Source organism: Festucalex cinctus, chromosome 2 (assembly GCF_051991245.1).
Source record: "Festucalex cinctus isolate MCC-2025b chromosome 2, RoL_Fcin_1.0, whole genome shotgun sequence".
Lineage (NCBI taxonomy): Eukaryota > Metazoa > Chordata > Actinopteri > Syngnathiformes > Syngnathidae > Festucalex > Festucalex cinctus.
Genome location: NC_135412.1, coordinates 25,498,954 through 25,511,833, shown reverse-complemented (window position 1 = coordinate 25,511,833; position 12,880 = coordinate 25,498,954). Strand labels below are relative to the sequence as shown.

Genomic DNA, 12,880 nt, shown 5'->3' with positions numbered 1-12,880 from the left:
AAGGCACGACCAATAATTTAACACAGGCGTACTGCATTCGTACTGTGTGCAAAAATCTCAAGATGAATATAATGTGAGACGTGTACTTTTTACATTTCTTTTTAATAATAACTTTACAACAAAAGGTTTGTCATGTACAAAGAGCAAGATTTGGGACAGGTCATAAGTGGGGTGGAGATAATTTATTAGAGGTCGCGTATTGCCACAGGTTGGTGAAAAAGAAAACAATAATAGTTAACCACTTGCTTCTGAGTTTTTGACATTTTCTTAAACTGTACATAAACTCAACAAAAGTCTTTTCAAGCATCAGGTGTGAAATGAGGTGGCGATATTTGAATGTCATGCATTCAGAAATTGTCATTTGAAAGGTTTGAAGTTAATGCCTTTCATCTGCGAGAGAGACTCACAAAATAAACATTATACATGATATATTACCAGCAATTAAATTCACATTTTGTATGCTCGTACTCAAAAAGACTCTTATAAACCTTCACCCCACATCACCTGCAGGTTCTCTCTTAATGTTTTAAATAAATTCAACAAGAGTCCCTGCATTGTATAGTATATCTTTTATATATGTATTTAAAAAAACAAAAACCCGCACACAAATAGCTCTCAACATCTACAACAAGCCTTTCCATTTTCTGCTGTTGTCCTCTCTAATGTCTGCTGGTCTGCCCGTCTCTTGTGCTCTCGCCTTTGTTACCTTGGAAGCAGGCTGCTGCTCTTCAGCCTCTTCCATCGTTTCCCAAAAAACAACAAAGGTTGAGCTACCCCCTGCAGCACGACTCCTCCAGTCTTCGCTGCCTCTCGGCTCCCGTCTTGCCATACAGTTGGGAGGTGAAGCCACGTCAAGCCAGAAAACCTGCTCAGTAGCGCCCCCTCTGGTTGTTCCTGGACATGGTGAGAGGCAGCGAGACGGAGGAGAGCGACGACACTTCCCAGTAGAGGGAACGAGACAGAAAAAGCTGGTAGAGGATCACCATGGAGATGGACTGACACAGGATCACACCAATAGTGACCACCTGCACAAAATACAGAGCAAAATGGTGGAGGACAAGCTTCTTTTTTTTTATATTTGTTACATATGAACAGTGATAAGAAGTAATGACGTACTGTACAGACACTTTATTACCAGTGAAGTATATTTTTAAGGTTATCTGCATTTGCTCATTCGGTGCCTGCCTTCAACGACCCTCCGGGCCGGAGAAACCGGGACCGAAAGCCCGAATTCGGGTACGGGCTTTTGGACCCTTGTAAAACCGGAACCGTACAAAATGAGCACATCGCTAGAACCGCGGGGACCAGAGCTTTACAACGGTATGTGGCTCGCGCCGGTCCGACCTTCCCTTCCCCGGATCCAGGGGGGGTGCACAGCCACATACCCATAGCCCGAAATCAAGCTCGATTTCGGGTAAAGTCACGGAGATCCCGGTCCCCTGGAGGTCCTTTTTCTCCGGAACCGGACGTCCTACGGGGAAAATGAACACATCCCCGCCTGGATGAATTCTTTACACCGGTGTGTGGCTCATGCTGGTCCGACCTTCCGTTCCGGGGATACAGGGGGCGAAACTTCGGACCAACCTATAGCCCGGCATCGAGCACGATTTCCGGGTAAAGTCACGGAGGTCCCGGTACCCTCCGCGGGGTTTGTCAATCAATTTTTTTTATTTTTTTATTTTATTTTTATTTTTTGTTGTTGTCAATCTTTCCATCATCTTAGACTACGCTATACAAATTGAGACAACTATAAATGAGCAAATATGGTCATGCTGTATCTCCCTCAAAAAGGGTGCGACCAACTGAAAAGTTAGCACCGGTGCAAAATTTAGTGTAGAGCCCTGCATTGGTCCCACCCGCTGCGAGTGCTTTCGCCACATCTGCTAATGATGCAAAAAAAAAAAAAAAAAAGGCTGCCAAACCTTCTCCCTCTGGTGCTCGTTGAAGATGACAGACACGAGGACGAGAACGGGATGACAGAGGAACCACAGGAAGCATCCCTGCGGAGAAAAGGCACGCATGAGCAGCCGCCAGGCCAGCGACATCGGCGAGTCGCACGCCAGCGCAAGGCAACCTTGGCAAAACAGAGGTAGAAGTCTCGTTTCAGGGTGCTCCTCTCGGTGGAGATGATCTGGTAGAGGACGGAGGCCAGCAGAAGAGCCAGCGTCACCCTCAGGGCGATGAGGAGGATGGCCGCCAGACTCCCGTGGCTGTGATGCTGGCGCTCGGATGCAGAGTACTGCTCCCACAGCAGGAGCGCACCCTGGAAGCGTGACGCTGTGAGCGTTCTACATCGGGCACGCAAAGGCGAGCTGAAAAAAAAACTGACGAACCTGCAGGACGACGCCGCAGACGGCAACAGCCGTGGACGCCGGCGACTGTTCCCACTGCAGGGGTCGCGACTGAGGTTTGCGGCCTCGACTCAGGGACCAGCTGACGCACAGGCTCAGTAACGTGTACAGCATTGACACTTGAGCTGCCATAGCCCAGACTGCACGGGGACAACAAGACAAACAAGTCACTCGTGTGCGAGTTTACAAATGGAGGCCAGATTATATTAAGGGAAGTGATGACATACACTGTGCCAGGCCTCTCATCAGTTGAATACCAATTCCATCTCTGGAGTACCTGCAAGGGGGGATTTTTATGTCAGCAATGTTTCATGCCAACTCTGCCAAGAGCACATTCGGACTTGAGCAGCATAGGCTGCACCCACAAAATGTCACCTAACTTTTAAGCCTGCCTCACACCGCACAACTTGCACTGGACCATCGTGTAAAACAATTAAATAAATACATAATCTATGGACACCCTGTGGTGGCAAGCATTTATAACAGGGGTGTCAAACTCATGTTAGCTCAGGGGCCGCATAGATGGAAAAAATATATTACCAAGTGGGCCGCATCAGGAAAAAAATGGTATACAACTTAAAAACAATTGCCGTCATTTATACGCAGATTTTCATGGACCAGCCCTAAATTATGGAGCTCAAATGTCATCATATTGTTCCAAAAAATAATATGAATGCAAATGGAATGCGGCAACACTTTGCCTGTATACGTTCTGGACGTGTTAAACCTACCTGCTTTGTGTATATATATATATATATATATATATATATATATATATATTGTTCCCAGAATGCATTGCGTGGCGCAGTTAATGACGTTATAAGGACGTTAATCCTTGTCATATCTATTTGTGTAATTTGTGTCATATTTAACACATTTATGTCGGTCTATGATTTAAAATAATAATAATTAAAAAAACCGTAACTTTAAGTTGTGTGTAAAATAATGACATTCAGAACGATTCCCCCGTACAAGTTGCATTGCTCATCGGAGGACTGCTTGTGAAAGTACAAATTTATTATGTTTAGATTGTGGAGAGCTGATTAATTAGTCCGACTTTACAATTTTATTTTTTTACTTTACAAAATCATCTCGCGGGCCGGATTAATCCCTTTTGCGGGCAAGAATTGTTACAATACTGTGTATTAGAGCTGTCAAACTATTACATTTGTAATTAGATTAACTCTTATCTCTATATCTCTTTATCTCTATATGAGATAAAATTCAAATTCTTTGTAAATAGAGTATTTATTGGTCCTTTTGAACAAAAACAAAAATTCTTTTAAAAATCAACTTCCACATATGGCTTTTGATTTGTGTCATATAATATTTGATACATCCGGTCACAATGCTTAAAATTGTACATTTATAACTGTCAAAAATATAATAATAAACAGACATATCAAACATATTTTCAAAAATCAAAAGGAACATTTCCCCCTTTCTCAATTGGGGCGAACTTGCAAGGTCGCTGGAAAAGCCATCAGCTGGCTGATACTGCCCTCTAATGGATTATCCATGCAATGCGTGTGTCAGATTATATACGTCGGGGTTTTAATGGGGGAAAAAAATATTATGCTCCTGAAATAGAAGGCTCAAAATGTCTTGGATTTAATATGATACGTTTGGCTTTATAGGGTGAATCACATCTGAGAATTTTAATGAATCATGATTAATCACTTAATTAACAAGGCTTTTTATTAACATTTTTGCCCGCCAAATTTGAAGCGCATGTGCTGTGTGTTAATTCTTTCGACATTTAATGTTATGAGGACGTCTTCAACAGTTTTTGATCCACTGCACACTCTCACCCCTCTTTTTTCTAATCAGTTAAATTACTTGCATGATTTAAAATGGAAAAAAAAATGACCCCAATATTTTAACATAAACAAATATTCTGAATGTCATACGCAAACATTTTCTAAATGCTTTACTTTAATGCATGTAGTTATGTTAATTGCTCAAACAAAACAAAACTTTAATGTAACCATCCACTGTCAAGCTAAAAGATCATCTGTGGTTAAAATTAATAGCGTGATTCAGCTGCGTTAACACATGATTAATACAATTTTTTATGTTCATCTTATGAGATGTGATGGATTCTTTGCAAGGTTCTAATACTCATAGACCAGATAAATATGGTTCATTGGTTTTATGCCTGTTGATGCCATCTCTTACCTGGCCATGTGAATGTAGTTGCAAAGTGCAGAGCACGCCTGCAAGGCCAGACTTGCGGTCAACACCTTGAGGACTGTGTGCATGGGACCACCTTTCCTCAGTGCCTGGTACAGTGGTTTAATGTAGATGCATGAAGCGACAAAGTACGCCAGGAGCAGCAGGAAGTAAAATGTTTGGAGACCTTTAGGAGAGGGGGGTGGGGTGGAAGCATTTAGTTTCTTGGTTGGTTCAGAAGTTGACTGAGCAACGTGACGTCTCACCTGCCTCCTCGGCACTAAAGTGCTCCAGGGGGTTTCCTGCGGAATCAGCATTAAGCAGCAGGACAGTAAACTGAAGGTCATCATGAGAAGGAATCACCGCATCGTCCTGGAGATAGAGATCATAAAAAGATGCAAACTTTCACACTGTACACATTAGTGTGTCGTGAGAGATCATCACTGGCCGAGGAGTATAAATTGTTCCGTGTCCAAGCTTGTCACTCAAAATATTTGTATAGCAAATCAATTGTCACAATTGAAATGAATTTAGTTGCCATTAATCTGTTACAGAACAAAAAATAATGTACAGAATTTACCTTGTTTTCTAAATTATCTATGCCATAAAGACAGACTGAAACAAAACGCTCATCCACTTGATGGCAACTTGCAAGATCATTATTTCAATATACTTTTGGTGACATTTTTGTTTAATGGTGTGTCATGAGCTTTTACTCATAAAATGTATGCCTTGGCGCAATAAGAGTTGGTAAACACTAGGGGTGTTAAAAAAAAAATCGATTCGGCGATATATCGCGATACTACATCGCGCGATTCTCGAATCGATTCAATAAAAAAAAAAGCGATTTTTTTTTTTTTTTTTTTTTTTTAAGAGCTCAGAATTGTTCATTCGGTAGTCTTACCGATTCAACGTCTTATCATCATTGCCTTTTTTTTTTGTGTGTGTGTGTGTGTGAATCAATTTTTAAACTTCCATTTTTAATGGAAAAATATTCAACAAAACGTCTGACTTCGGGTTAGGATTCACACCTTGAGCATGGAAGAATGTTATATGAACGGAACATTAAGCCTTAATATTTTATTTTAATGCTGTTCAAACATGAAACAGATTACAACCTCTATAAGACTGAAATTTCAGATAAATAAATAATACATTTTCATATAAATCTTACACTCTACAAGCTTACTGATTAGTATTTTCTAAATTTGAATGAAAAAAAATCGCAACAATCGACTTATAAATTCGTATCGGGATTAATCGGTATCGAATCGAATCGTGACCTGTGAATTGTGATACGAATCGAATCGTCAGGTACTAGGCAATTCACACCCCTAGTAAACACTGATCAGCCATTTCAAGTTACCTGGCACGTGTATCGATCCGCATAGACAGCGCTCCACACTGTTGGGGACGAGTGCTGCGGAATCGTCTGGTTGTGTTCTTCTTGACTGAGAGAAACTGAAGCAGGAGGAAAAACACACCAAGGTGAATGCCCAAATGCGTTATTGACTAAACAGTTGTACGAGCACAGATGTATGGTGAGAAAGGTTCCAAAACATGTTTGATATTTTTCAGAAAATGAAGTGAACATGAGTAGAGATGTGGATGTAAATTTTGGGGATGATTCATAGCACTTTTGTGTCTTTAAGGGACGTTTAGCTTTGTACATGTGTAGTTATGCTCATAAGTTTGCGTGAACTTAGAAGCACAACTGGTGTGGTTAATTGTGCCCTAGTGCAAACTTCTTACTGATGAACTGGGCACTGGAAAGCCTTTCAGAGCAACTAAGGTTGTTCCAATCTTCCTCCACATTTGGATAGAGCAGCAGTCGAGATTCCTTCTCTGCAGCTAGTGATGGGTTGTCCAGTTGACAGACCAACAAACCATCAGCACCTTCAGGCACAGATAGTCAAATAGGGACAAATCTTAATACTGTTTTTGAAAACCGGCCATTATTAATTTAAAAAAAAATAAAGAAATTGCTAGAATCAGAGCTGGAAGAGGAAATCCTGATTACAACAGTAGAAATGACAAAAACTGTATTACCTTGATACATGAATTTAGTGATGAACTGGCCTTTATGCTGTCTCGCTGCTTCGGTCTTAAAAAATCCCGTCACAGTTTTCCCGAAAGCCTGCGTAGAGAAGAGTACTGCAGCTGTAAATGCGGTTAATAAACACGACATTTTACAGGCACTAATCTTTGCGTTTTGAGCCAATAAATGTTAGCTCATCACTTCATTGAGCCACGAAACCAGGAGACGTCCCTCCTGCATCAAGTTACTCTTATGGACACAAATAAAGAGGAAGTCACACGTTGATGCCCGTAATGCCGTATGGAATATTTTTACTAATTCATCTAGGATTTTCGTGAAGATGCCAGTGATAAAGTAATAAAAGACCGCATATTTCATCAAAATGTGTGAATTTGATTAATCTTTGATGATATCACACTTACTTCACCAGTTGTTACTACGTTCACGTTTATTTTGACATCAAATTGCGGAAGCTGCGATTGTTTTCTGGCTATGATAGTACGTTTGGGCCTTTACTTTGTCCAATCGGTACCGCTTATAAACGGATGGATTAACAATGTAACCTATCACAAAAACAACCTTCACTCTCACGGGTTTTCAGCCAATCACTGATCGGAATGTGGCCTAATTCGGCCACATATGCTCCACCCATTTCCAACGTGTCAACACTACCGTAAACGAGCGCCTACTGTCGCGCTTAACAGTATAAACGGAAAAAGACATGTTGGGTGATGAACATGAACATTATTCCAAGATCAAGAAGTTATGAGCAAACCCGAAGATAGTCGTGTAAAATAAATAAAGGAGACCATATGGCATGGACAGATGGACTCCGTTAGAACTGTTTTGGTGACTGGAGGGTCTGGGTTTATGTGAGTTGACGTCACATTAGACGTGCTGTTACGAAAATTCTATATGTACATTATTTGTAGATCTTCTTCTGTCCTAACAGTGGCTCTCACCTTGTGTGTTCCCTGGTTCGAAGTCATCCTGAATGGAAAATTTTTAACTTGGATAACGTAAGCTTTCATTATCAACTTATTTTGTAAATGCACATATTGATACTGGGACAAATTTGTGGCTAAAAATTTTGATTTAGATGTATTGTTCCCCGTAAGGAAATTCGTCATCGCTGACTGTGATTATGAATGATTCAAGTGTTATTGACAAGTTATTTATTTTCAGTTAGATTACTGCTGCAGCCCAAGGAGTCTGGAGAGCATTAAAGACAGAGCAAACTACACTTTTATCGAGGTAATAAGTTGCTTCGTTGGATATACCTGGTGATTTTTTTTAAGCCATTATTCACTCTTCGTGTGCAAAGCAATTTATAGTCCAATCTACATAATTCTGTATTTGTGTAACCAGGGGGACATATGTAACTCGCAGCTGGTGAAGCACGTCTTCAACACAGAAAACATTGATGTCATCTTTCACTTGGCTGCCAAAACTCACGTTGGTGAGCATCAACGCAGATTTTGGCACACAACGCTACTTATTTACCGCAACTGTTTTCCCCTCAGATTCATCCTTCCAAAGCCCGGCCACTTTCCAGCGTGTGAACATCCACGGAACCCGAGTTTTGCTGGCGGCTGCCAGTCAGACCCGCCACCGGCTTCAGCGCTTCATCTACGTCAGCACTGATGAGGTGTATGGATCTAGTCTAGATGAGGTTTGGAGGATTTTTTTTCTTTTAACCTTTGTTCAACCAGGAAGAGTCCCATTGTGTTACAATTTTCTCACAGGGCGTCCTGGCCAACACAAGCGGCAGATAGTTGCATAACAAGAGACAAAACAAGACTCCACATGGCTATAAGCTACATCATAGATATCATACATGCATATATGATAACAGGCAATTTATTTAAAAATAACATCTAGTTAAAAACAATTGTAATGTTCCATCATTTTGTCATTTAGTTATTTTTGCAGACATTTTACTGAATATATAAAGTCAACACACTTTGTCAGGTTTTTATGATTTAAAAAAAAAGTCAAGGTGGAGGGAATTATTAATAGTTTTAGTGCAAAACATTTAGGCTTTTGCAAAAAAAAAAAAAAAAAACTCAGTAAAAGCAAAATAGAACAGCTGAACTTTATTGGGGTTTAATCAGAGGCACTTTCAATGGTGTGTGCATGAGTGCTGTCACTATCAAGTATTTTTAGAATTGATTAATCTATCGATATTCAGTCGCTTAATCGACTAATCAGATTCATTTTAATTTTGCATTAAAGAGTATTACAAAAGCATTTTTCCCCCTTGATTACTGTGTATTAACCAGTGGTTATTTTTTATTTCATACTTTGCATTCGGATAGTGATTTAAAAAAAAAAAAAAAAAAAAAAAAAGAAGAGGGTTTGGTGATGCACTATGTTACCGGTTCTGTCATTGTTTTCCAAAGTAAAAACAGAATTTGCAAATGTCTTACTTTGATTAAACTCAGAAGGGCTACAGAAATCAGTGAACAATTACTGCTGATATGCTGAAATCAGAGGATTTGGACTATTTTAAGTTAATCAATGGCTCCAAACAATTACTTGAATATTAAAATAGTTGTCGATTAATTTGATAATCGATTCATTTTGACAGTTCTAGACTGTGCATTGTACAGGTTATAGGTCACATTAATGGTGGAAACTGTTTTAAATATCTTGGGCTCATATTTTATTTTATTTTTTTAATATCACACAAAACAAGCATTTGAACAAGGGTGTGTAGACTTTTTACTAATGTTGTTCCAATACCGATACTGGTATTGGCAGAGGCCCTGATACTGCATTAAAACAGTGGTATCGGTATCGGCGAGTACTAAGAAGTAACAAGCCGATACCATTATTTCCGACACTAATATAGGACTTTGGATGCAGCATCTGGTGCCTTGCTCGTTCGTGTACAACATTCACGGATGTGTGACATGTTCACTGCATGCCGATCTAAGAAATCCTATTGGCCCTTGAATGCTCTCAACCAATGGCAGGACAACTTTTTCATGTTGAGAAAAAAAAATCCCTTAGGTATCGGCATCGGCCGATACTGCAAAGCTGGGTATCGGAATCGGTATCGGGGGCCAAAAATGGTATCAGAACAACACTACTTTTTACACCCACCGCAAGTCATCATGTTTGTTTTTTCAGGTGTTTGATGAAAACAGTCCCGTGAGGCCTTCCAACCCATATTCTGCCTCAAAGGCAGCGGCAGAGCACCTGGTCAGGTGGTACTGGAAAAAGTATAAGGTGCATTACAACAAGTTGCTTTCATTGTGAAGTGACACAATGGCATTGGTGGTTATTATTAACCTAGATTACCGTCTTCTTCAGCTTCCTGTCATCATCACCCGGAGCAACAACATCTACGGTCCCAAGCAATACATTGAGAAGGTACAAACTAATGGACTCAAGTAGCAGGAGTGAGGAGTAATTAAGTACAGGAGTTGAATCAGTACTTTTGTCTACTTAAAATACTGGATTGTAATAATCGAGTGGTGTTGTTATACTCACAGGTGATCCCCAAGTTTCTCACCCTCTTGCAAATGAGCAAGAAATGGTAAGCGTCGTTTTATTTTTGAAAGGTCATACCGAGCAGCGTCCCGATTTTGCTCGTCTCGGTTTGGCAGCACCATTCAGGGAACGCGCCCGAAATCTCGCCATTTCCTTTTCATCGACGACGCCGTCAACGCCTTCCTGGTGCTTCTGGAGAAAGGGATTGTGGGAGAAGTTTACAACATCGGGTCAAACTGCGAGATAGCCATCGTGCAACTGGCCAGGGAACTTGTCAAGATGGTAGGTTGACGTTGGAGGCTGCAAATGAGCCAACAATGTCAATAATACAATACAACCTGTTTGTTTAAGGTACAAAATGTGCCAGAAGCCGAGTTGAACGACTGGCTCGAGTTTGTGCCGGACAGGTGAGACAAAATCTACTCATTAAGGGGGAAGTCAACCATAAACATTTCTTGACAATATGCCATATGTGACCTCACTAGTCATGACAATCTGATTATATTTTGACACCTTCTTAAAATGATTGCCCAAGTTATTTATTTTTTTCAGGAAACACAAAAAAACTGAACCATTAGCATCATGAGATGATGATTTAGGCAAAAAAAAAAAAAAAAATTATAAAAAGGGTGACGATTTGTGGAATATGACTTTTAGAGTAACATCCAGCCGTTTCTATCCATCTCAGGGGCGGAGATTTTTTTTCTCTTTTTTTTTTTTTTTTAACCACTCACTCACACACAAGCTCACTTCTTGTAAGCCACATGGGGTCTCCCAGGCGGAGGAGCGAACCCGCGCCAACCGGCACCGAAGGCAAGTGACGATTCCACTTCCCCACCTGGACCCCCCAGGGGGTGGAGATTTTGCTCCTTGCTGTCGACTGAAAATGACATCACAGTTAGGCAGGGCTGAGGCAATGACCAATCACAGCTCACCTGTTTGTTTGGTTGTTACCTGATGCTGCATTCAATGAAAGTCGGACTTATCAGAGTTCGTTTTTCCAAGTTCTGACCTGAAAGCATTCAAGGTTAAAGTAAACAGCCAAATTGGCGGCTAGTGATAAATTAGTCTTAAATCTCATTTTGAACTCCAACAATCTCGCCTTCTCACAATTTTGCTTCATTTATTGTTTTTATCTTATTGCATCAGCATTTCATACAGTTCAGTAGTTGACCGTATAATTTCATGCAAGGATATAGCGGCATACTGTCACATAAGTTGTGTTACGTCAAGTTATGTTGAATAATTATGAAGCAAGAAAATCTAGTATTATACTCAAGTAAAATGTGTTTTAACGTTCAGGGTGGCATCATGTTGTATCTGTCAGTGAAGTTGGGGTACTACCCCCCCCCCCCAAAAACTTCGCAGATGGAATTTCCAAGTTAAAGGGGGCGTTCCCGTACACACTTCCTGGTTTGAACTCGGAAAAGTCCGACTTAGGACCATCTTTGAATGTGATGTCATAATCACTCAATAGCAAGTGGCAAAATGGCCGCCTTCTGATATTGATTAAAACCTGTTGGATTTTGCGGCTTAACTCCTATTGCACAAACACAATATTAATTAAAAAATATATATGCCATATTTAGACTGGTGGGGCTGCATAGAACATATTGTCAATTTTTGGGGGGGGTTGACTTCTCTTTAATCCATTCACGTTTTTCATCAGTTATCAGTATCTCAATTTATTAAGCATTGATTTTTAACTAGTGGTTGGGAGTCAGTTGTTTGACTGTAAACTAAGGCCGAGATGCATCTGCCAAACACATTTTCTTCAATCTTCATAGTTTTCAACTTCTATCTGGGTTGCAACTTGAGCAAAAATGCGGGCCCCGTTATGACAGTAGTTGAGAACCACGAATCTAAAGCATCCACGTCACATTATGAGAACAATCAGCAAAGAATTAATCACTGTCCAATGCGCTGCAGGCCAAAGGTGGACATCCGCTACCCCATCAAATGTGAGAAGCTGCAGCAGTTGGGCTGGAAGGCGGAAGTCTCCTGGCCTGACGGCATCAAACGCACCGGTACGACAGGCGCACACACGGGCAGGCCAAACACACGATACATCAATATTCATGCTCGTCCGTGTCCTGTGTTTTGTCGTTTTTAGTCAAATGGTACCAGGACCATCCAGACTTTTGGTCGGATACACCAGAAGAGCCGGGAGAAGTTCGAAACGTGTCGAAAGATACAACCAAACAGGAGACTTCACCTTTGCCCTCCTATTGTACTGTACAGCATTATAGGACCAACCAACAGGGGGGGCAGTCACTCTTGACCAAAGCACTGTGAAGTCAACTTGAAAGCACTTTTACCTCAGGTGACATGGGCAAGCGGTCTTTTTCTGCCCAAAATGGCTTAACTGATTTGTATTTCCCATCCATCCGTTGTCTTCCCGCTCCCCAGTGACTTTATAAAGCAATTACAAGGAGGATCCTAAGGCGATGTTCTAAATTAACACCAGAAATTAAACTAATAAATTAAGATGTGTGTCAATTTGAACCAGACAATATCTCATCTGAACTTCGACCTCAAACACCAGCTCAGGCTTCTTCTTGGCCACAGCGGTGACGTTCCACATCCCAAGAGCAGGCATTAAAGAAGGAAGGAGGGAATTTTATTTTTGTACTTCCCCTGGAAAAAAAAAAAAAAAAAAAAACTGTACTTAGAGTGCTCTATAATTAAAGTTGAGTTTAAAGAAACAACACTCCTTGAATAGAGAATGCAATTTCTGTAAGAGTTGTGCGTGTGAATGCTGAAACAAAAGGTACTAGAGAGGATCATGTTGCGAACAAGGGTTTCTCAATAGTGCGCATGC

At 40.7% G+C, this 12,880-nt stretch overlaps 2 protein-coding genes across 2 annotated transcripts; one reads left to right on the top strand and one right to left on the bottom strand.

Moving 5' to 3' along the window:
* Positions 1 to 163: 163 nt before the first annotated feature.
* Positions 164 to 6,825, bottom strand: gpr180 (G protein-coupled receptor 180). The gene is made up of 10 exons (XM_077514018.1): positions 6,573 to 6,825; positions 6,276 to 6,419; positions 5,890 to 5,984; positions 4,790 to 4,895; positions 4,530 to 4,710; positions 2,579 to 2,628; positions 2,334 to 2,491; positions 2,075 to 2,263; positions 1,923 to 2,000; positions 164 to 1,025 (listed from the first exon to the last, which is right to left on the bottom strand). The coding sequence occupies exons 1-10, from the start codon at positions 6,709 to 6,711 to the stop codon at positions 870 to 872; spliced, it is 1,296 nt and encodes a 431-aa protein (XP_077370144.1). The 5' UTR covers positions 6,712 to 6,825; the 3' UTR covers positions 164 to 869.
* Positions 6,826 to 7,240: 415 nt separating this feature from the next.
* tgds (TDP-glucose 4,6-dehydratase) lies at positions 7,241 to 12,564 on the top strand. Its single transcript, XM_077514017.1, has 12 exons — positions 7,241 to 7,433; positions 7,514 to 7,580; positions 7,747 to 7,815; positions 7,930 to 8,020; positions 8,085 to 8,233; positions 9,697 to 9,795; positions 9,880 to 9,939; positions 10,062 to 10,105; positions 10,176 to 10,341; positions 10,411 to 10,466; positions 11,989 to 12,086; positions 12,173 to 12,564. Exons 1-12 carry the CDS (start codon positions 7,387 to 7,389, stop codon positions 12,352 to 12,354), a joined length of 1,128 nt encoding a protein of 375 aa, XP_077370143.1. The 5' UTR covers positions 7,241 to 7,386; the 3' UTR covers positions 12,355 to 12,564.
* Positions 12,565 to 12,880: the final 316 nt, after the last annotated feature.